Source organism: Manis pentadactyla, chromosome 2, assembly GCF_030020395.1.
Source record: "Manis pentadactyla isolate mManPen7 chromosome 2, mManPen7.hap1, whole genome shotgun sequence".
Lineage (NCBI taxonomy): Eukaryota > Metazoa > Chordata > Mammalia > Pholidota > Manidae > Manis > Manis pentadactyla.
In genome coordinates, this window is record NC_080020.1 from 153,571,721 (window position 1) to 153,596,586 (window position 24,866).

At 46.1% G+C, this 24,866-nt stretch overlaps 1 protein-coding gene across 14 annotated transcripts in view; it reads right to left on the bottom strand.

Moving 5' to 3' along the window:
• The window catches only part of INPP4A (inositol polyphosphate-4-phosphatase type I A), a 189,183-nt gene that overhangs the window by 101,294 nt on the left and 63,023 nt on the right, over positions 1-24,866 (bottom strand). For all 14 annotated transcript variants that reach the window (XM_057496956.1, XM_036879966.2, XM_036879963.2 and 11 more), the window contains 3 exons: positions 7,927-7,997; positions 6,824-7,032; positions 6,298-6,342 (listed from right to left, as the gene is read on the bottom strand). In XM_057496956.1, the coding sequence (XP_057352939.1) occupies positions 6,298-6,342; positions 6,824-6,929 (151 nt within the window). In that variant the 5' untranslated portion in view covers positions 6,930-7,032; positions 7,927-7,997. The remainder of the gene's footprint in view (positions 1-6,297; positions 6,343-6,823; positions 7,033-7,926; positions 7,998-24,866) is intronic.

Sequence of the window (24,866 nt, forward strand, 5' to 3'; positions counted from 1 at the left end):
TTCAGAAATACATCAAAAAGATCATCCATCATGATCAAGTAGGATTTATTCCAGGGATGCAAGGATGGTACAAGATTTGAAAATCCATCAACATCATCCACCACATCAACAAAAAGGACAAAAACCACATGATCATTTTCATAGATGCTGAAAAAGCATTCGACAAAATTCAACATCCATTCATTATAAAAACTCTCAACAAAATGGATATAGAGGGCAAGTACCTCAACATAATAAAGACCATATATGACAAACCCACAGGCAACATTATACTTAACAGCGAGAAGCTGAAAGCTTTTCCTCTGAGATTGGGAACAAGACAAGGATGCCCACTCTCCCCACTTTCATTGAACATAATACTGGAGGTCCTAGCCACGGCAATCAGACAACACAAAGAAATAAAAGGCATTCAGATTGGTAAGGAAGACGTAAAACTGTCCCTGTTTGCAGATGACATATTGTACATAAAAAACCCTAAAGAATTCACTCCAAAACTACTAGATCTAATACCTGAATTCAGCAAAATTGCAGGATACAAAATTAATACACAGACATCTGTGGCATTCCCATACACTAACAATGAACTAGCAGAGAGAGAAATCAGGAAAACGATTCTATTCACAGTTGCATCAAAAAGAATAAAATACCTAGGAATAAACCTAACCAAGGAAGTGAAAGACCTATACTCTGAAAACTATAAGACGCTCCTGAGAGAAATTAAAGAAGACACCGAAAATGGAAACATATCCTGTGCTCATGGATAGGAAGAATGAATATTGTCAAAATGGCCATCCTGCCTAAAGCAATATACAGATTCTATGTAATTCCTATCAAAATACTAATAGCATTCTTCAAAGAACTAGAGAAAATCATTCTAAAATTCATATGGAACCACAAAAGACCCCAAATAGCCAAAGCAATCCTGAGAAAGAAGAACAAAGCTGGGGGGATTATGCTCCCCAACTTCAAGCTCTACTACAAAGCCACAGTAATCAATAAAATTTGGTACTGGCACAAGAACAGACCCATAGACCCATGAAACAGACTTGAGAGCCCTGATATAAACCCAACCATATATGGTCAATTAATATATGATAAAGGAACCATGGACATACAATGGGGAAATGACAGCCTCTTCAACAGCTGGTGTTGGCAAAACTGGACAACTACATGCAAGAGAATGTAACTGGATTATTGTTTAACCCCATACACAAAAGTAAACTCAAAATGGATCAAAGACCTGAATGTAAGTCATGAAACCATAAAACTCTTAGAAGACAATATAGGCAAAAATCTCCTGAATATAAGCAGGAGCAACTTCTTCCTGAATGCATCTCCTTGAGCAAGGGAAACAAAAGCAAAAATGAACACATGGGACTACATCAAACCAAAAAGTTTCTGTATGGCAAGGACACCATCAACAGAACAAAAAGGCATCCTACGGTATGGGAGAATATATTTGTAAATGACATATCCGACAAGGGGTTAACATCCAAAATATATGAAGAACTCACACACTTCAACACCCAAAAAGCAAATAACCCAATTAACAAATGGGCAGAGGATATGAAGAGACAGTTCTCCAAGGAAGAAATTCAGATGGCCAACAGACACATGAAAAGATGCTCCACATCACTAATCATCAGGGAGATGCAAATTAAAACCACAATGAGGTATCACCTCACACCAGTGAGGATGGCCATCATCCAACAGACAAACAACAACAAATGCTAGCAAGGATGCAGAGAAAGGTGAACCCTCCTACACTGCTGGTGGGAATGTAAGATAGTTCAACCATTGTGGAAAGCAATACAGAGGTTCCTCAAAAAACTAAAAATAGACATACCATTTGACCCAGGAATTGACCACGCCTTGGAATTTATCTAAAGAATACAACTTCTCCTATTCAAAAAGACATATGCACCCCTATGTTTATTGCAGCACTATTTACAATAGCCAAGATATGGAAGCAACCTAAGTAAGTGCCCATCAGTAGATGAATGGATAAATAAGAGGTGGTACATATACACAATGGAATACTATTCAGCCATAAGAAAGAAACAAATCCTACCATTTGCAACAACATGGATGGAGCTGGAGGATATTATGCTCAGTGAAATAAGCCAGGCAGAGAAAGATGAGTGCCAAATGATTTCCCTCATTTGTGGAGTATAACAAAGCAAAAGTGAAGGAACAAAATAGCAGCAGACTCACAGACTCCAAGAAGGGACTAGTGGTTACCAAAGGAGAAGTGTGTGGGAGTGGAGGTGTGTGGGAGGGTGGGTGAGGAGGGAGGGAGAAGCGGAATGAGGGGTATTATGTTTAGTACACATGGTGTGGGGGATCACAGGGAAAACAGTGTAGCACAGAGAAGGCAAATAGTGAATCTGTGGTATCTTACTACACTGATGGACAGTGAGTGCCTTGGGGTATGAGTGGGGACTTGATAATATGGGTAAATGTAGTAACAACATTGCTTTTTCATATGAAACCTTCATAAGAGTGTATATCAATAAAACCTTAATTAAAAATTTATAAATAATTAAATAAATAAAAATTCCACAGTAACATTTCTATAAATTAGTCTATCACCTCCATAACCAAAAGCACCACAGATACCTGCACAACACTGTGTGGATGTAGAAAATATTTGGAAGGATATCTACCAAAATGCCAACTGTGACTCTCTCTCTCTGATCGGGTTTTCTCTTCCTCTAACATTTTCTGTATTAAAGGTTTTTAAATGGGCACTTTTTATGTTTAAGCTTTTATTTTTATTTTAAGACAAAATATTTGATGATTCAATTATTTGGCTCATGCTCAGCACCTTTTTTGTTTTTTAATTGTTGTAAAATTCATTTAACATAAAATTCACCCTCACATCTTGTTAAGCTGTTTCTTTCTCTGTGTCTAATTAATCTGACTATATTACTCTTCTTGATTTGCCGGATTCAGAAATGTTCTGATTTCTATTACAGAAGCAAGGGGTTTTAATTCAATTATACCAGCTCTCACCCTCTCTCCATACTCAATCAGCTTAGCTCAATTTTGTGTTAAATCCATTTCTGCATTAGTAAAGCTAAATTCATTGTTACTCATTATGAGCCAAGTGGGGTTTCTTTCACTTCTCTCCTGTGCTGGACCATTTCCTGGATCCCAAGCCTTCCTTTCTCTCAATTTACTCAGTCTTTTGAGTGGAGGGCATCCTCCACTAACTTCCAGAGAAAGGACTGTGGGGGAAAGTAAATGCCTTTGAGACTCTGTATAGCTGAAACAAAATTCTTTCTTCCTTCACATTTGATTGATAGTATGGTTGATTAGAGAATTCTAGGTTGGAAACACTTTCCCACTCCCACTGTCTGTAAGTTTCCAAAGTCATTGTGAGTCTCCAGGCTACTTTTATCCTTGATCCTTGGATATGTTGTAGTTGTTTCTCTCTGGAACTCTTCATATTTTTATTTTCTTATATTCATTACATCCCCAGTGTCCTGAATTTTCACCATGATGTGCTTTAACATGGGTATTTTTCAGTCAGTATGCTAGGCCTTGGCAGGTATTTTAACCACAGTATTCAGTTTTGAGAGACTTCTTGTATTATTTCTTGGTAATTTCCTCCCTTACATTCTTTTACATTTTCTCTTGTTTTCTCCTCCTGAATTTGCTAATTTTCCGTTTCCATTTCTGTACCATTTTCTATTTTGCTTTAAAATTTTTACTGTCTGATATAATTCCTTGAATATCTTCCAACCTTTATAGAACTTTAAAATTTTGTCTGTCATATTTTAAATTTCTAACATTGTTTTTCATTCATTCTTTTTTCTCTATTGTGCTCTGTTCTTGTTTTATGGACACTCTATCTTCTCGAGACCGTGAAGCATAATTTTTTTGATGTTTTCTTCTACTTTCTTCAATGTCTCTGTTTCTTCCAGGTTCTATTTTTTCTGTTTTTTTCTTTCATGTTGTGGGTCTTCCACAAAGGTCTGGTGATCTTTGACTATTCTTTCATTTTGTTTTAAATCAACTTTGAGGCATGGTTTATATATAAAATATGCCCACTTTAAGTGGAGAGTCCAGTGAGTTTTGATAAGTGTATACATCCATGTTATCACTACCACAGTCAAGATATGGAAGGCTAACACCAACCCACGGCATTCCCTGCAATGCACCCCTCTGCACTCAATCCCCATGCTCACTTGCAGATAACCACGGACCTGTTTTCTATCACTATAGATTAGTCCTCCTGAGTCCCACACAAATGGAATCATGTAACATACAAATTCTTGTGTATGGCTTCTTTCTTTCACTCTGCAGAATGCTTCTGAGTTTCTTCCATGTGGTTGTGTGTATTAGCAGTTCATTTCTTTCTTGCTGAGTGGCATGCCACCATATATACATTCCACAGTTACTTTACTACCCTGCTGGTGAATGTGAGGGTTGTTTCTAGTGTTGGCTATTACGAATAAAGCTGCAATCAACATGCATGTACCAATCTTTGTGTGCACAAAAAAATGTCCGTTTGATTTTAAGAATGACAGATCAAATGGATGAGTGTGCACTGGTGGGCTAGGTGCACAAGAGTGCCCAGAGGGCCTGGCTGGTCTGCTTCTGGTTGGGTTCCAGAAGGCGAGTGTCTCTTGGTCTCTTTCAGGGGAGTGGGAGCAGGTGGTTAACTTCCTCTAGGAAAGCACCTCCTGCCTGCAAGAACAAGCCTGGCAGAATTAGGATGACAAGGATAAGGTTGGTGGGTGGAGGGATAAAGGTGGGAGCTTGTTATTCAATAGGCTTCCACTTAAGCCCATTTTTGTCTGGCCCTTCACCCCACTCTCCTCTGCGCTGAAGTACCGCTGCCCAGAGCCTCTCTGCCTCTGAAGTTTCTGGCAGGAATAAATTTCCAGTCCCCTTAGGGCTGAGGGAATTGGTAGAAACCTGAACCCCAAACTCTTGCTTACACAAATATAAGCCTCTGAGTGCCTCAGGGACAAATCACCTGCTCTGGCTCCCCAGCGCCCTCACGTCATGTAGGCGGGACCATGCTCCTCTCCCTCTACTCCTCCGCCCAGGTCACATTTTGGAGGTTCCAAAAATGGCTCACTGCACAGTATGTGTTTCTGTTTCTTATTCTTCCTGATGTCTGAGATGACTTGAGATAAGGGGTGGAAATATGTTCACTCTCCTGTCCTGAAACTGTAAGTCCTTGGTTAATATTACACCAATAAAGAAGAGCAATAAAGCTCCAGGCCTGGGTGAGCAGGGCTAGAGCCAGCTTCTCCCCCAAATGTCTGTTCCCAGTTCATGGCCAGTACTCACTCCCCACTGCAGAACCAGCCATCAAGTCAGGCCTGGGGAAACCCTCTGAATGCTTAGGAGCACTTCATCTGGAATGGGGATGTTTTCAGGGTTTAGTATTAATTAGATAATAATGGACTTGCGTTTTTATGGGTTTTGCAAAGTTGTTTCATTTTGCTTTAAGCACCTTTGCCTTCCAATCAGTAACACCCCACACAGCATATGAGCAAACTTGTCCAGCAAGGTCAAGAGGCAGGCTCAAGACTGTGTAGCTAGCTGTGGCACAGTCTGGACTAGAATCCAGACCCTCTGATTCCCCAAGAGGTGCTTCTTTTATGTCACCCCACTCCTGGCCACTGCTGCCAGGCCCCTGGCCAATGCTGAGTGCCTCCCAGTTGACGAGTGAAGAGGAGAGGATCAGGGGATAGCATCGAGCTCTGGAGGAGGAGCATCTGCAGCTGACCCCACCTGGCCCTCCGACCTCCTGCACAGGCCACAGTGAGGCCACACCTCCCTGATCTCAGAGCCAGCACAGCCTACTACACTTGTTAGCACATTACTCTCTTCTGATGCTCCCAGGGAGGGAGGGCCCGCAGGTGTCATCACCTCCATTCACAGTGTAGGGAAGCCAGGGCAACTCAGCCACACAGGGCCTGCTGGTCAGGGTCTGACAACGCTGCCCTGAGCCCAGCTTTCTCACCCCTCCACGAGCAGCAGGAGAAGGGAGGGGGAGGTTGTCTCTGCAGCTCAGGGTGGACTCACCTCCTATTCCCTATCACTGCCAATTGTGGGGAGCTGCTGCTGAGGAGATGTGAGTCCTGTGGGCATGCAGCCCCCGAGGCTCCGTTCCCCCACAGGAAGTTGGCACCTGCCTTGGATTTCACCTTCTCAGAAACACTCTAGCAGTGGTGGGACCGACAGCAGCAAGTTCTCTGACACAAAGTTGTGCCAGTCTACATGCTTTTGTTTTTAAGCAACATACATTTTTTTAAAAAACGTAAAGACACCTACCTAAACTGAATTCTAAAATGGGCTCATCTGGATCCTGTATATTTCCTGAAAAAAAAAGACAGGACAGAAAAAAATTACCCTTAATAAATTTCCTTGCTTTTAGATCTTATTCAAAAACACCCAACACTCTGTGTTTTTCCCCTTTACAACTAAGAGATAATTTCTTCATTTTCTAAACCTTGTACTTTGAGATTCCTAAGAAGTCTCAGACTCCAAGGCCAAAGCTGTCCACCTCAGGCCTGCACACCCAAAGCAGGCAGGGCTTTCATGCCGGTCTTGGCACCTGCCAGACCGGCGCTGCGGACATTCCCACGTATTCTGCTGGCAAAAGAGCCCTGGAGGTGCCTGGCCACATTGGAAAACTGACAGCGGTCAGTTTTCAGAGGAAGCGTTTCCAGGAGGAGAGCTGCCCTCCGCCTCCCTGCCCTGCAACCTAGGGCAGTCACAGGGGCCCCGGGAAGTGGGCACAGCACTGTAGCACTGCACACTGGTACCAGGGGCCCAGCGCAGGTCCTGTGAGGCTCACCTGCCAGAGAGAGGCCCAGCATGTCGGCCGCCACATCAATGGTGGAAGCCCGCTGCATGGCACGGGCCCTGGCACCATGGCGAGGGCTGTGCTCTCTTGCTGTCATGATGTCATTGGTGATGATGTACTTCCTGTTCTTGGGTCAGACCACGCCTGAGTCCCGGGGAAGTGCTAGCACCACTCCCCAGTCCCCTAAGGTGGCAGCAGTTCTGAGAAAAAAGGAACAAACACAGGTAAGAAACATGGACCTGGTGACCGAGACGCAGTTTCTCATGGAGAGTATGCGACCTAACGTGGGCAGGACGCAGCAAAGCTGGGGTCCTCTGGCAGGAGGAGCATCTGATGATCTAGGACCCTTCTAACAACCTCTTCCGGCAAACCCCCAAGAGTCTCCCCCACACCCCAACACGGTCTGCCCATGGGCTCCACAAAGAAATCAGGTTCTCTTCAACAAAGATATGCCACTTTAAATGATGCTTTAAATATAATTATAAAATATGGCTTTTGAAACTTTCTTGTTGGTCTTATGCTTTTCCACTGGCAAGTCTCACAGAATCTTTAAAATGACGTCAATTCTCCTCTGTCAGAAGAAGAGATGCATGAAGAGGTCTGCCACCCACTGGCTACAACAGCATGGAGGATCATTGGAAAAACACAGGTACATGTCTCCAATCTGCTCTCCTTCCCAGAGCTATAGAAACCTCACATATCTAGGTCTCAGGTTTTCTTTCCCGCAAAACCTGAATGTGATAATCTATGCCTACAGCAGGTCATGCTAGGCTGTAGATATGGAAGTCTCTGGGCAAAGTGCCACTGTAAGCTGGACCAGAAAGTTGCTCTGGCATGGCAAAGAACTCACACTCTGCTCCAGGAAGTGTGTTAAGCAGCAAGAAATAAGTTTCACATTTTCCAACTCTACATACTGTAATTACTGCTATCTCCAGAAGGAACCAACCTTTAGAAACTAAGAAATTAGACTGAGTAATAAGGCTGGTTTAAAACACTCCTCTCCAAGGTCTGCATATAAACAGACACCCCACCTTCTCAAAGTGTGCTTTGCAACCAAAGTGCCTGCTCTTGAGTTAATTCACCCAGCAACTTACTGGACATGTTTGTTCTTGGACCAGTACAGACATGTGGCATTTCTTCATAGAAGCACGTCCAAATCCATCATCTAAAAATAGAAAAGTAAAAACTTAACAAGCTGGTCAAACATGAAGCTCTCATATTATAATGCATATGTTCTAATCTCAATGCTTGCAAATATGAGGAAACCAAGAGCTACTCCATGTCCCTTTGCATTCCACACACCAATGTCACCTTTTAGCTCAAAAACAAAGGTTCTGCTCAAAGCCCAAAAGAATAAGAAATAGAAAGTGGATGTTAGTATCAGTTCCCCAGGAGTGATCCAGGGGAATATAGGCCAGCACTAAGGAGCAGCTGGGGCGTGGCTTAGGGAAAATGAGGAGCTGAAAATCTGAGCCCCAGTCTCCAAATGTCAGGCTCTGGGAGCAGCTGCTCGGCCCCCATGAGGATCTGGTGTTTTTTTTTTGGTGTCTGAGGTGAGACTAGTTGTTCCTGCCTCACAGGGCTGCACAGTGAGAACCAAATGTGCAGGAAGAGGAGAGGGCTCTGCAAACTCCACAAGGCTCCCCCAGCGCTGCTGCTCCTGGCCCCAGGTGCCTGCCTGGATGGAATACCCAGGCTCCCATTCAGTCCCAGCACTGCTGGGGGTTCTCAGGGCAGACGTCAGGGCCCATCCAGCACAGGAGCTTCTGAAGCTGCCAGAGCCAAGAGTGTAGACAACAGGAGTCACACTGAAGTCACCAAGGGGAAGACACACCAGTTTCCTGACATCAAAAGACATACAAGTGAAAAATATGCAATGCAAATAGTAAAGACTGCCTGCAGTACTCTTATCTGTACAATACAGACATGTTTGTATGAATTAACAAGAAAAGGCTCCCCAAAAATGCAAGCGAAGACAGGAATTCATAAAAAAGGAATGATTACATAAGCCCTCCTAGCCCAGGTAATTACCCACTGATATGGAGATGAACTTGTCTCTTCCCCTGAGGAATGATGCAAATGCACTAAAGCCATACTTCTTTCCATCGCTGAACGTCTATTGATATGTAGATGTACTAAAGCCAGGCGAGATATTCTGGAAATGTTACAATTTTACCCACACTAATCATTTGTAATCATGTGTAAGATTCACTTTAGCATGCTAAAAGGCCCAGGCCTATGTGCTGTCTTTCCTCCTTCAGAACTGATGAGGTGATTTGCAATCTGGGCAGTTAATAATGGCAAGTAAGCCCAGGCATAAACAACACAGTAAAAGGCAGGAAGGATTCCACCTTAAAGATAAGATTGCATTTTAACACCCAGGAAGTTAAGAAGTAAGATTCTTAACTTACTCTTTAACAAACAGACAATACCTCAGCCCACCTTGGGGGCTGGGCAGGTGGCCTTGTTTGATATGCTCCTAGACCAAGACACCCTTATCTGAGGGAGAAATCAGAGCAGGAAGTTCCCTGTGTTAAGTTAATTCTAAATATTCAGGAACCACTTAACAAGTCCACACCCCTAAAGCCTTTTTTTACGTTCCCAAAAATCCTCAACTGCCTATAAAACCCCTAGATAACGCATCACTACGAGCTCTCTTGTCCTCTCCTGGCTGGAGCTAGGAGTTCTGTCCTCTCACTGTATCTCTAAGTAAAAGCCTCTCCCTGGCTCTCCTATCAAAAAAAAAGGAAAAGGAATGAATATTCGTGGTAAACATTTTGCAAAAGTGACCAAACTCATTCATAATAATTAAAACAATGCCAACTACCCTATATTCATCTAAGGTAATCTTCCAAGAGGTTTGTTCTTTTAATGAGAATATGCTTTGCTGGCAGACCTAGAGGAAACTTACATTGGTGACTACATTGTTAAGTGGTACAAGCATTTCAGAAAGCAATTTAACATTACTTATCAAAATTTGTAGATAATAACAAAATTCTTGCCCATGGTCCAAAGATGCTTACTGAAGCATTACTTATAATGACAAACACTGGAACCAATCTAATGCCCAGCTACAGGTAAGCACAGTGTGGAACATCTGTAAGACAACTGTTAGAAGGCTGTTAAAATTATCGTAAGGAAGCCAATAAACACATGAAAAGTTCTTCAACCTCATTAGTCATCAGGAAAGTGCTAATTATGGCCATGAGATACTCTGCACACCCACTAGAAGAGCTAAAATGAGAAAGAAAAAAAATAGCACAAGAGTTGGCAAGGATGTGGAATATATGGAATTGATACGCTACTAGTGGGGTGTAAAATGGTACAGCCACACTGGAAAACTGGCATGTCTCCTCAAGCTGAACATGACCTACCCCGTAACCTGGCATACAACTCAGAGTAGAACTGCTAACAGAAATGCATACTTAGGCTCACCAAAAAGGGTGTAGAGAGCATTCAGAGCAGCCACATTCACAATAGACAAAAACTAGAAACAATCCAAATGTCCATCCACAGGAGAATAGATAAAACAGATGACTCTCAGAAACAATGTCAACGGGGAAAGCCAGATACACAAGAGCATATTCTAGGCAATTCCACCTCTGTGAAGTCCAGGCACAGGCCAAATGAGCATGTGGTGTCAGAAGTCGAGACGCTGGCATCTCTTAGGGGCGAAGACTGACCAGGAAGGGAACAAGGAGGCTTGTGGAGATCCAGTAATGTCTGTCTCCTGACCTGGGCTGGTTCCAGGGGCAAATTTACTCTGTGAAAATTCACTGAGCTGTACATGGTTTTTATACCTCAATAAAAAGTTTAATTCTCTTAATGACTATAATAAAGACAACATAGCATGAAAAAATGTTTATGTCAGTTCTGCATCATGTATGCTTTTAATGAAATATTCTACCTGTGCTCTAGTTACAGCTATTTAAAAAGATAGGACACCGAGGGAAAGAGCCATCAGGAGACCACAGCAAGATGATGGCCATGTCAGTCATGACTGACTGTGGGGATCTGCTTTCTTACTTAACTTACTGCCATCCTCTTGCAGGTAGAAGTTGCATCCCACACTGGCCAGAGGCAGAAGTGGCAGCCTGGGCACAAATTAACTGGAGGAAGTTTTCTCTCCTGAACCTTCTCCCAGTCTCCAGCATTCCTTCGTTTGCCTGGCTGCTCTACTCAGCCTCTTAGTGAGGCTACAGTTACCTCCCTTCACTTGGGGCAGTGGAGACATGCCACCTAACAGGGCAAATCTGTACCCTGACACCTTGCCAGCCCAAGGGAGGCTCCCAAACCTCTTCTCTCCCTCCTTGCTGGGACCTGCCCACTCCACCCATATGCCCCTTCCCATTCCCCTAAACGGGCACTTGAGATACTGGGGATAGAAATGCTTAAAGGGGAACATCTATATATAAGAAGACTGATTTTACACTTGACAGAGTTCACAGATCAGAGAAGCTTTTAGGTCAAATGGACCTGAGAAGCCACTTCATGGTTATTTGAGGGTATTTAATTAGGATATGCAATTTAAGTCATCAAATCCAGAACATGAAGCTAATTTGCACAGCTAAACTTAATTTCCTTTTTAGTCTCATTAATTTAAGGTAATTTGCCAAGGATTCTTACGTTCCCAAGGTCCCTCTTTTTCCTCCTAGCCCCATTTAAGGCCAGAGCTCATTAGGAAGAAAAACCACACTCAGATCAGAGAGGACAGAGTGTGTGCAGGAGTTTCGGGGCCTGGACTTTTTAGCTGAGGAGAAGAAGAAAGCAAGTTAACTGCCTCCCTCCTCCCTCTGTGAAAGATGCATGACCCCTTGTGACAAGAGGACACAGGTCACCAGGCTGAGAGCAAACCGCCAGAGGCCCCACCACCTGTGCGAGGGCGACGGGGCAGGAAGAGCCAAGCAGGCAGGGAAGGCTGCTGCTTCACATGGCCAGAGAGTGAGGCTTGGCAAGGGCTGTCAGAAGCTGCTTGAGGAACCAGTCCTGGAAGGGTCCCCCTGCCCTCCTCCTCCACAGAACACGGAACCTCAGGCCTGGAAAGGAGCTGGAGGCCCCTCTGGCTCCATTACCTCTCAGGCGCTGCTGAGCTGGAGCTGAGTGGGCTGGAATAACCACCGAGCTCCACTTTTGTTTGCCTCATACACTGAGGTTCTTCCAAAAATAATCTTTAAAAGGGGTTGCACAGATGAGGTCATGATAGTGCAGAGTACTTTCTCAAGGTCAATGGAGGTAAAGGCTGAACAATCAGAATTAACCAAAGCAAAAGCCCACCCACAACCTTTCCCAGCCCCTACCTGCCCTACCATGTCACTGCAGGCGCAGCAGGCTAACAGAAACCTTCCTTGCGCCTCTGCTCTGTAAACACAGGTGAAGGGCCTGAGGGAGTCAGAGCACGCACACATCAGCAGCCCCTGAGCAGGAGGCACTAAAGGGGAGGAGCTTTTCCTCAACAACCCCAAATCCAGGACAGCCACATCACTGACCTATGAGGCATCACACTGCTCAATGGCATCGAAAATCACTACTCATACTGATAGGGAAAATTTACAAGGACAGCAACCTAGTGGGTGGCTCCACTCTGTCTCGCACCCTTCCCTCCTCAACATAAACAACACTACAAGGACAGTAATTTACGAGGTGGCTCCCCTCTGCCTCGCCCTCCTCCCCAACCCAAACAAAAAAAAACACTCCCTTGGTTTCCCTGCTCTGCCGAGCACCTGCACCGCACCTGCACCAGGTCCCAAGGTTTGCTCCCTAAACTCCCTCCCCCTTGCCTGCTTGCTTGCTGTGCACGTAGGAATGTTACAGATAAGGAAGCAGAAAGATATAAATTGCTCTCTTTTCCTTTTTTCGGGGCTCAGACTTTTTGGGAGATTACTCCCCTCTGAGCCCGCTGGGGCGAACGAAATAAAGCCTCAACACTCCGAGACCTCCGAGAGTGCCGCTTGGTTTTTTCCATCGGTGATCCAGTCCAGGCTTTTTTTCAGTATTTTCCGTAACAATACTAGCCTGAGACTGCTGCCACCTGCCTGCATGAAGCCTTTCCTGCAGAGAGACCCCAGCAGCCAGCAGCGTCTCCTCACAGAGGCTCCCCACCCCAGCTAGCCAGTCTGTACCTCACAGTGATGTACTTGCTGTGTGACAGTGGGATGACTAGCTGGGAACCGTGTGACTAATGAATGCCAGACAAACTCCTTGCTTCTTCCATGTCCTCCTGGGTGCCTCATTTGAGCCTAAACATAGACCTGGGGGTCTGACAAATCTATGGAAACACACACCATCAATGGCCAGGGCAGAGTGCACGTGCTCACAGGGTCTGGGTCTGTGCTGCCCGGGCACACTGACAGATCACCCTAGCCAGCCCCTTCTAGGCTTGGGGAAGCTGTGTGACAGAGTGCAGAAGCTCAGAAGGAGGGGGTCAAACTGCTCATGGGGTCCTCCACCTCACTCTCCTCCCCTGGACTCCTGGCTGTGTGCAGGGGACTGAGTAGCTAATTCCAAGGCCCCAGGGTAAGGCAGTCACTGGATGAAAAGAAACTAGGAGATTGTGTGGCAGAGCTCCCACCCCTTGCCTGCATATAACCTTTTACACTGAACTTAACCTGAGTAAGAAATACACCTGGGTGGTGTGAAGCCACTGAGATTTGGGAGGAGGTGTTACAGCAGTTAATGTTTTAGTCACCTTGACCAAAGCCTGGCACACACCGGGCACTTAGTCTAACGGTCATGATGAAAATAACAATGACAGCCACCAGTTAAAACGTACTACACAAGGCATGGAAAAGAATGCTGCTTTTTTCCCCGGGAATGAGGTGTGCCCAGTTTACAAGAAAGTCCCCCCAGTGGCAGGCAGATGAGCATGCTCCAAGAAATGGGAAGAGCACAGGAAGTAAAAACTCCACTGTGGCAAGCAGTCACTTACACAAACCTTTTGCTCCCTCTCTAATTCCAGACCCCTGATGACTCTCCTGCCCCTCCCAACCCCCGAGATCCCCTGACTAGGCCTGGACCTCACCACCCCAGGCGCACTCTATGGTGAAGCTGGCTTTAATGTCAAGAAAGCAGCCTCTCTGTGGTGTCCCCAGAGCTGCTAATCCAACCGAGAGAGAAAAAGAGACCCATCTCTACCACTGGGTGCCCAAGACAGCCTCTGTTCCCATGGGACCCCAGGAGCCAGCTGGGAATTGAGGCCATCAAGGGCTCCACCCACTCCTGGTCTATACCCAACAAGGTCCTTGGACCCTTAGGACTTCAGGGCCACCAATTCCTTGAAGCCCAGCAAATAAGAGAATGACAACATCATGGGTGCAAATTCTATGACATAGGCACAAAGCTGGGTGGGTACAAGGTGGGCAAGGTGCAGCTTCCAGAGATAAAAAGCCATGGTGGCCGTGGTAGGTGGGATGGGCAAGGCCAACACAAAGGAACAGGAGCAGCATCTCCAGAAGAGCCAAGGGCAAGGGTGCCCAGCAAACTGGAGGCCGCACTGCAGGGAAAGGGTGGCAGTGGCTCAACGCACCCAATGTAAAAACAGACTGTGTTCTGCTCCCAGCACCTGCCCAGGTCAGTCACCACAAAAGAAGATTCAGCATACAGGCAAGGATCAGGAAGGCCTAGCTTCTGAATATTCCAGAACACCAGCTAATGGCAGCAAGAAAGTTCCTCCGGCTTATATTTGGAATGAATGAATGCATGCATGCCTCTAAAGGACAACTCAGAAATGTAAATGCTATAGATCAAGTGTCAATGCAAAGAACATGATAGCACAATTGTGGACAGAGGAGCATGCTCCAGGGGTGAGAATACACTAAAACTCCTTCTTCCTCAAATAAGACAAACTTGAGGAGGCTGCTGGGAAAGGTTAAACAAAGGCGAGCACCCCATCTGGGGCAAAGCAGAGAGGGCTTCTGGGGCGTGGATGAGGCCTGCAGAGCAAAGCACAGGTTCTGAATGGCAGGGGCAGGAGGCAGCAGGCCCAGCTGAAGATGGCAGGAAGGGCTCCTTTATTTCAATTTGCCCACTTTGGGGACTCCTTCACCCACTGAATGCTCCACACCTCTGTGCCCTCCCCACACTAAAAGGCATGAGAATAGTGGAAGCAAAGAGGTCTTTTACTGTCTTCTGTTTCAAAGAAACCAACTGCATAGGAAAGATCTTAATCTTTAAAACAAAGTCAAATATGCCTTCTTACCATAAAAAACAAGGAATGCTGCCTGCCTCAAAGGCTCAGGTATTAACTAAACAGGAAAGTCGAGAAGGCCCAGGAACAGACAGGGGTGGAGGGCATGTGGGGGCCTCAAAGGAGGGACACAAGAAGGCTCAGACTTCGCCCTTCTGGGCCCCAAGGCCATCAGGCCTCCCAACACTGGCCCACAGGGGGCTCTCCACATCTGCTTGCCTGCAGCCCGGACCCTTGGATCAACCTGCAGAGACCCAGGGCTGGGCTGGTGAGCCCAAGCACTCGATCAGCTAAGTCCTCAGCTCCCTCCTCCTCTGTGGGTGGCTGTGCAAGACCTGCAGAGTTCCTCTCAGCCTCAGTTTCACAGTCTGTAAAACAGGAATAACAGCACCTACCCCACCAGGATGCACTGAGGAGTCAGCAGATATGTAAAGAAATATGTAAAACACCCGTCTTGTGAGCCCGGAAGGCCTTTCCCTCCAGCAAAGTCTATTCACGTTTTTACCTAACCCCCCAGACTTCCTGAATGCCTCTAAGCAGGAATCTTCACTCAGGCCTATGACACTTTGCTTGTGCTCCAGTTTACAGTGACCATGTTTTCTGAACCAAACACTAAGCTTAAAGCGTGCTGTTGGGAAGAAGCAGGTGAATACAGGTTACATCCTGGAGGCAATGTGGCCTGGTATGGGAGCCCAGGCACTGGTGTGAGACCTCATCAGCCACTGAGAGCCATGTCACACTCATAAGGCACCTCAGTGACTCAGTTTTCTCACCTGCAAAATGAGGACAGGAGTGCTGGTGGAAGGAATGTGTGGCCATTCAATCAGAGACAGGAATGTGGAAGGAGACCCTACCCCAGCCCCTATGGAAGAAGGATGGGCTGCTCTGAGCCCCCAGCTGATGTCCAGTAGGATACTGTTCTGAGAGGTGGCATCACATTCCCCCTGTGCTGGGCAAAACATGTAGGGGGTCCACTTCTCCCTTCCCCTTCTCAACCAGAGACCCTGCTCTCTGCTACTTCCTGCTCCCTGCATGGGCACAGGTCCTCGGGCAAGGGGAGGTTCACTGGGAGCAAGGCTCCAACTCAAAGAGCACAGCCTAACACGTGCCAACACGTTGTGAGCCTAACACAGTACAACATCAGTGCTGCTAGCATTAAATGCAGGGCACTAACATGCTTTAGACAGTCAAGCACAGGAAAATGAGAAATGTGCTGCAGTTCATGTGTATTCTCACCTGTAGATGCAAAGAAGCCAACCCAGGGCCCCCCAGCTTACACCAGGCAAGAGACATTCAATCTTTTACCTCCTGCTTCCAGTCCTGCCAAGCCCTGTTCCCCGCTGGTGACCCTGAACAGGTAGCAGCAGCAATGAGTAAACCCATTAATTTAATTAACTAGCCTGCCTCATTCACTCAATGAATATGGTGGCTGATGTAATACAATGCCTTAACCCAGATTCAAATGCACATCTCTGTCCAGTGGGAGGAGTCAGTCACCCAGTGGCTGTGTGGATGGATATTCCTCTCAACAACAGGCAGGTGTGAGCACTCCTGAGCAGGACAAGCCCAGACTATTCCAGCTTCCCCCAGCCCCGCAGTCTTCCCACTTGTTCCAGCCAAGAAACAAAATAAGCGCAGGCTCCTGGACTCCTATTCTCATACCTCACACCGATCTGTCTCACAGACCAGACCTCAATGCACCTGTACACCCCTCCACTGCCCCAGCATCTGGCCAGTCCCTGTACAGCCCTGGCGAGGTCACCAATGCCTCCACTGGTATATTCATCTGGCTCCTGCCCTAGCCTTCCAGACGTTTAGACCTCCCCAGCCAACACCCTCCATGAGGCTGCTACTCCTGGGAGGACATGGGAAGGCAGCTCCCTCATCTGTCCATCCTTCCTAAAAACCAGATTCTCCAGGAGGTCTTTGGGACAGCCCAGTTTAAAACTGAAGCTCAGCCACTGTGATTCACCTACAATCAATGAACTGAACAAGGAACTAGTTGAAAATAAGTTGCCCTGAGAAAAGAGCTTGCAAGTGTTTGCGCTGAGCAATACATGTGCAAACCCCAGGTCTGCGGGCTCACACCTGAGAGAAGAGAGACTGTTAATAAGCCCATGTGATGTGGGGGACGAGCAAGCAACAGCTACGGGCTGGAGGGAACCTCTGGCTGCCTCTCTCAGAAGAATGCCTCCTGCACGCCATATGCAGCACCTACACTTTCTCGCTTCTACACCTCATGTTGCTGCTTTCCTGTGAATCAACAATCTCTTCAACAATGGTGAGGGTCTGTCCCTGTCCCCGGGGATAGAAAGATGAACTGGAAGCACATCACAAATGAAACAAAAACATTACCACCAAAACCAAAAACATGGACCATCTAAGGAGCACGCTGGTGCTGAGGAAGCCTCTTCTGAAACCCTCCTGTGTGTAAAGGGCTGGCCTGCGGCTCCCTGCTTTCCTGGCAGGGGCACCCTAGGTGCTAGAACCAGGGATTCTGAAGGCTCTTTCTTGGGGTCAATCTACCCAGTGTTCATACATATTATATGCTGTCATCTGAGCACTATATATAAATCTCCCAGATTACCACAAAGAAACTGAACACTGCACTGAGCACTGTAGCCCACTGTGACAGCTGCCTCTGGACCACTGGAGACAGGGCACACCAGTACCAATGCCATTATTCTCTCTCCTAGAAATGTCCATGACTGTGACAATTCTTGGGTCTTACTTCATTGTCAGCTCGGTCACTCGAAGCTCTCACATAATTAACTACAAGTTCGCCTGCATGCAGGCCAGAAAGGTCTCTCAGTAGGGCCAAAGAATCGCCAGGTAAGTGTGTAAAAGGACTGAGGAAATCTCCAGAATTCATAGACCCACTGTCAATGAAGACATGCAGCTCCTGGAGGACCAAGAGATGAGGACAGTGGCTCCCCTGTGATCTGTGGGTCAGCTTCTCCCCGAGTGGGGCTCCATAAAGGCCTACCAGCCACGCAGGAGGGATCATTGCAGACCCAGATGCCCCCGCTCAAGGCACTTACTCAAAGCTTGGTCCCAGGAGATGCTGCTGGCTCCTTTGGGCTTGGTGGGGCTCTGGGCCCCAACTCTGGGCTGGGTGTGCCCTATCACGGCTGGAGATGGTTCCTTCTCTTCCCTTTTCATTGCCCACCCAAACCCAAGGCTCTAAGGCCTGGCCCCATGCCTGTTCCCTCCACAGCTGCCACCTGGAAGATGGGCCCCGCCACCTCCCCGCCAGGGAGAATGCCACCCCCGACTCTGCTGCTCTCCTCCCTCCCTCCACTTTGGGAAGAGTCTGTCCTCTGAGCCAAGGGAATAGCAAGTGTGAGTGTGGCTGCGGCTGGATCCCAGTGCAGAGAAGAGGGGCCCTCTGCCCCCCACACCCCAGCTACAGCAGCGCCCTCTGCCTTGCTTTGACATTATCTCCATTCGCCCCTCACATCTAGTCCTCGGAGGCTCAGTGGCAAGAATGTCACGGCGAGGGCACATTCTGGATACTCCTGCTGTCCTGGCCCAAACACCGTACTTGACACTCAGGACACTTGTGCTGAAGGTTGGAGAACCCAATTCAAGTGAGTTTAAGCAGAAAGGCACATCTGTCATAAAGGTCTGGTCCAACTTACAGAACTTGATTAGGAATCTGGCTGAGCTGGCTCATGGACCCAATGTCAGCAGCACAGACAACTCCTCTCAGCTCCTCTCTGCTTACTCACATCATTCTCCCTCCTCCCTGCAAATGACCTGTGCACAGGGAGGTGTCAAGGCAGCCGACAGCCCCCAACTTTAAACTCTCCAGCCTGAGCCACTAACGAGGCTCAACACTGGGATTCTGTGTCTCCAGCCCAGCTCTCTCTGAGGAAGGCAATCCAAGGGCCTAGCTTGGGCCAGGTGCCCTCTGGCTGTTGGGATAAGGTCACACCGTAGCATGGATGTTCCCAAGAGACCCATGGGGCTAGGTGGGGAAGAATTCCCACAAAGGGGCCAGGAGGGGACCAGACAGAATCATCTCAATTCACAATTTTAACTTCATGTAGCCAAATGGAGAGACCATATAGCAAGTACTTCTCAAACTTTAAAATGTTAAAGAACTCCCAGTGTTTTTAATATTGTTTAAAATAGATAACGTAAACATATAATTAGGTGTAAACTCTTTTCTTGGAGCTTCTAAACTACTATAAAACAAAAAAGGTCTATAAACTAATGAAAAACAAAACCCCAACACAAATGAGCTCACGTTTACATTAACTTAACATGACAAACAGGACAATTTATACAGAAACCATCATACAAACATAACCTTGATGACTCCAGGAGGCCTTGCCTGGCCTGAGGCCAAAAATGCTCACAGAGGCTACTGCAGTCCACCCAGCAGCTTTTCAGTCAGTGCAACAATGGCCAGCAGCCATGGCCCCAAAAAGTGAGTCACTGAGCAGGGCAGAGGGACAGGGACGCAGTGAAAAAGGTAGTCTAAGGATTCTGGACAGCAGGCACTCCAGCGTGCTGTTTTGCTCTTTGGCATGAAATCAAGAGTTAGATGAAAAAATTGAAAAACATGGCTTTATGCCCAGCTGTGTAAAAACACAAGACTGAAAATGCTGGGCCCCTTCCGAGCCTGCAGTGGAGCACTCGCACTGCTGCCCGAGAGGTGGCAAGCTCAACAGGGAGCCTGCGCCACTCCCTTCTGCAAAGACAACCACCTGCCTCTCCCACCAGCCCCTGCACCCCTCATCCTGCTTACAGCACTGTGCTCCTCCCAGACTTAATCTGTATTCTGCTGCCAATTCATGTAAAGGATCAGGTTTCTTGTCTCCCACTTCTGGGAGAAGTTCAGAGAGGAGGCCAAGCACCGCCCAGCCTGAGACGCCTCCTGGCCATTCGCTTGCCTCATCTGTTCTCCAAGGGAAGAAACACCTTGTCTGGAGATCTCAGGTAGAAAACCTCCCTGGGAAAAGAGCAGGCAGGAACAGTGACAATACACCTTACAAATGCCTCCGTGTCCCCTGGCTTACTTGGTTCCCCCTGCACCTCACTGGGCACAGTTTGAGAGACAGAGCAGGCTAACAATGTCACAGGAGCTGCTTCAAGGTCATCAGCTGCTGAGGGAAGTCAGGGCCCCCTGCACTCAGGCCTCACTAGTCCAGGATTCTTTCCAATATGTAAAACAGAGCACAGGGCACATTAATTCAAGCTTACAACCACATGCTAATAAAAGGCACAATGTTTTCACTACAAGTTCTTCAATATTTAAGCACTTTTACATATATTATTTTAATCTTACACTGTTTATTAGAATATCCCTCTGTCCCTTTTCTGGACCCCTGAAAGAAGACATTTCAGATCCAAAACACAATAAGCAATATTGCCCTCTCTGTCCCCACCCACATCTTTATAAGTGCCACCCCACCTGCCCCCTCCACCCCCGCCTTACTCAGTCTCCAACCAGCTTTCACATTAAGCAACACTACAAACCAGGAGGAAATGGATCTTCCTAGAGAAGGCAAAAAAGAGAACTTTAAGATGGGAGCAGCTATTTTCTTCCATTACTCATGTTTGATTTCCTTTTCCTAAGCTGAAATTAGGGTCGTTGAAAAAAATATTGTTAATATTCTTGTCAAAATATTTCAAAACAAAATTTTTAAAAACACAAACATTTGTGAACAGGGTAAACAAAATCTAGCCAACAATACCAACTAACACTAAAGTAAAAAAGTACATTTAATGTCCTGTATTTCTGAGAGTAGAGACGGGGCTTATATAAATATCATACAGAAGTGGTGTCATCCAAAAGGAAAGTGGAGTGCGAAATGCACCAGCCCCTAACCAGCAAGTCCCAGTTTTTGTGGTGACATATTAACCTGATTAGCAGGGGTTCCTCTGCTCTTGTGTGACTACTGTGGGGTTTTGTTTTGTTTTTCTGTTTCCTTCTCTTTATTGTTCCCAACATGCTTTTTTCATTCAGTGTAGAATATCTTGGTTTAGTAAGTGAAGTGTCAAAGTTCTTTGGGAAACAGTCACACTGGGGACACACATTCCAAAACATAAGAATAAAACACGCATGCTCTCTCTCCTTACAAAAACTCCCAAGTCTTTTTTCAGTTTGTCAAGGGTACCCTACAGGGAAAGAGAACCAGTTCACCACCCGGGCAGTGGCTGGATGTGTAACAGTGGCAGGCCCAATGTGGGGAAACACAGGCCTTGACCAAGGTCGGCCTACTTGGAAGGCATGGGAAGTCCCAAAGACCTGCCTGGGGCTTTCTGCAAACCTCACAGCAAAGTCCACTCTTGGAAGGGAAGCTGGGCATCCACCCCAGCTTCCAGGGGGTTGGCCAGACCCAGGCCCAATGCTGCCCAAGGCTTTTCAAAATGGGAAGCTCCATGTTCAGCTTTACGCCAGGTCAGTGAGCAGTGATGGAGCCAGGCTTTTATTTTGTATACTAGGAAATAAATGATTAGCGTAGTACTTTGATATCCAGACAACTTAAAAAAACCCATATTCATGAAGTTTGGGAAAACAAACGATGATCCAGCCCCTAAGGCTACCTGATAAGATGGCCTCCTGCTTATTTCAAGTTCTGGTACCTGTGCACAAGCACCCAAGCCACAAGCAGTTTCCAAGCTATGGCAGCCCCGTGCCTCCAACCTCCTGCTGTCCCCTTGCCATCCTCAATCCAGTACCTTCAGCAGGATGGTGCCTGGCCTGGAGAGGCCCCTGCAGGTTCACTCCAAACACATTATTTCTTTCTAGACTGCCACTGACACGGCCTGACTAAAAAAAAAATTTTTTGAAAATTCCATGTGCTTCAGAGAGGTGAGGGGAATATGGCAGAGTGGGAAGCTCTGAGCTCACCTCCTTCCACGGATACCCTAAGGCTGCAACTACAGTGAGAGCAACTCTCTTAGAGTGACCTGAAGGCCAACAGAACAACTTTCACAGCTAAAGAAAAAGAAAAGGCCACATGAGAAGGGTAGGAGGGGCAGAGACACAAGCTGGGCAGGAATCAAACCCACAGCACGGCAACCTACAAGTAGGAGGGATCATTGCCAGTATGGAGGTTCTCCCCAAGAAGAAAGGAGTTCCAGGCCCACATGAGGCATCACCCACCCCAGGATTTGCACTGGGAAGACGAGCCCCATGATGCCTGGCTTTGAAAATCAGCATGGCTTAACTTGGACAGCTTTGAAAATACTGGGGCTTAACTCCAGGAGAGTCAGAAGGCTACAGGAAACCAAGACTATGCTCTTAAAGGGTCTGCATACAATCTCTCTTGCTCTGAGACCCAGCATAGGGGCAGCAGTTTGAAAAATACTGAAGGAGATAATTTACTAATTTTAGGGCATATGCTAAAGGATCAGGAACTTTCTCCAGGAACAGAAGCACTGGGGTGGGGGAGGGGGGCATTTTTCTTGCCCTCCTTCAGCCCAGCTGGCCCAGTGCTTATAGGTGCCAGTTCTGACGCTTTCCATCTGCCATGCTAGCTCCACTTGTCCTGCTCTGACATTCCCCTGCAGACCCACCCCGCTCGATCTGCCCACCTTGCAGGTGCCCTCCAAAGTGGCTCCTGCCCTGTCACACCTGGCAGGCAACCTCAGTCAGGATCTGTGCCCCACCCAAAGCACCTACCCTCCCACTGTAATCAGCAGGGAGCCTTAGCCAGGAATAGCCCCCTTCCAGGGGGACTCCTGCCCAGGGGAGGAGGTAGGATCAGTCCTTCACACCACCATGCCCACAACAGTCACTGCCAGGTCTCACACCCAGACACACAAGAACTAACTCCACCAACCAGCATGCCCACAGCAGCCACAGCCAGGCCCCTGAGCCAGTCTCCCCAGGGAACAGCCCTGCCCCCCAGTGTGCCACAGTGATCCCAGATGGTCACTGCCAACAGCCAGGCCAGGGGCCAACTCCATCCACCAGCATACCCACAGCAGTTGCAGCCCAGCCACAACAGGAGGGTGCATGCAACCCACATGGGGGACACTCCTGGAACACCTGGTTTTGGTGATAAGGGGGATTGTGCTGAAGGCCCCATACAAAGCCTTCCACATAAGGCCACTATCTGCAAGACCAGGAGATGGTACATAGAATCAGACACAGGGAGTCAGACAAAATGAGAAGACAGAGGAATACATCCCAAATGAAAGATAGTGTCACTTAGCATTTTTTCAGAACATTTTGTTTGACTCTCTGTACCAGGTAGGTCAGCTACATATCCTGGTCTTGAAGATAGCTCTGAAAAAGAGCTAAGTGAAATAGAGATAAACAATCTACCTGATAAAGAGCTCAAAGTAATAGTCATAAATAGGCTCACTGAATTTGGGAGAGGAGTGGATGAACTCAGTGAGAACTTCAACAGATAAAAAATATTAAAAAGATTCAATGAGAGCTGAAGAATACAATAACTAAAATGACAAATACACTAAAGGGAATCAATAGCAGATTACAGTATGTAGAAGAAAGGATCTGTGCTCCAGAAGACAGGTAGTGGAAATCATTTAAGCTGAAGAGCAAAAAGAAAAATGAATTTTTTTTAATGGTGAAATGTTGAAGGACCCCTAGAACACATCAATTGTACATTTGCATTAAATCCCAGAAGTAGAAGAGAGAGAAAAGAGAAAGGTACAAAATTTATTTGAAGAAATAACAGCCAAAAACATCCTTATCCTGGGGAAGGAAACAGACACCAGGTCCAGGAATCAGTCAGAGGTCCAAACAGGATGAAACCAAAGAGGTCAACACCAAGACACACAATAATTAAAATGGCAAAGATTGAACATAAAGAATCTTAAAGGCAGCAAGAGAAAAAGCAACAACTAGTTAGCTACAAGAGACCACCCATAAGACTAATAGCTGATTTTTCATTAGAAACTTTACAGTTCAGAAGGAAGTGGTATGATATATTCAAAGTGCTGAAAGGGAAAAAACCTACAACCAAGAATATTCTACCCAGCAAGGTTATCATGCAAAACTTTAAAGGTTAAAGGCAAGAAAAAGAATTTCCCAGACAGACAAAAGTTAAAAAAGTTGATCACCACTAAACCTGCATTATGAGGAATGTTAAGAGGACTTCTTTAAGCAGAAAAGAAAAGGCCATAAAAGAAGTAAGAAAATTATGAAAGAAAAACAATTTCACTGGTAAAAGTAAACATATAGTAAAGGCAGTGGTATGTCAATCATTCATAAAGGTAGCATTTAGTATAAATGGCAAAAGGAGTAAAATCAACTATATCTACAAAAATTAGTCAAGAGATATGCAAAATTAAAAGATGTAAAGTATGATATCAATTATATAAAATATAGGGGGGAATAAAAATGTAGTACTTTCAGATTTTGTTTGAACTTAAGTGACCATCAACACAAAACAGACTACCCTATACTAAGTAAGGTGTTACATATGACCTCATGGTAACCACTAACCAAAAACCTTTAACAGATAAACAAAAAATAAAAATATCAAAGGACAACACTAAAAAATGTCATCAAACCTCAAAGGAAAAGAGCAAGAGAAGAATGCAACAGGGAACAACAACAAAACAACCAGAAAACATTTAACAAAATGGTAATAATTACTTTAAATGTAAATGTTCTAAATGCTACAATCATAAGACATTGGGTGACTGAATGCATAAACAAAACAAGACCCACCTATACACTCCCTATAAGAGACTCACTTTAGCCTTAAGACACATACAGACTGAAAGTGAAAGGATGGAAAAAGACAGTCCATGAAAGTGAAAACAAAAAAGCTGGAGTAGCAGTATTTGTATGAGACAAAATAGACTTTAAAACAAATACTGTAACAAGAGACAAAGAAGGACATTACATAATGATAGATG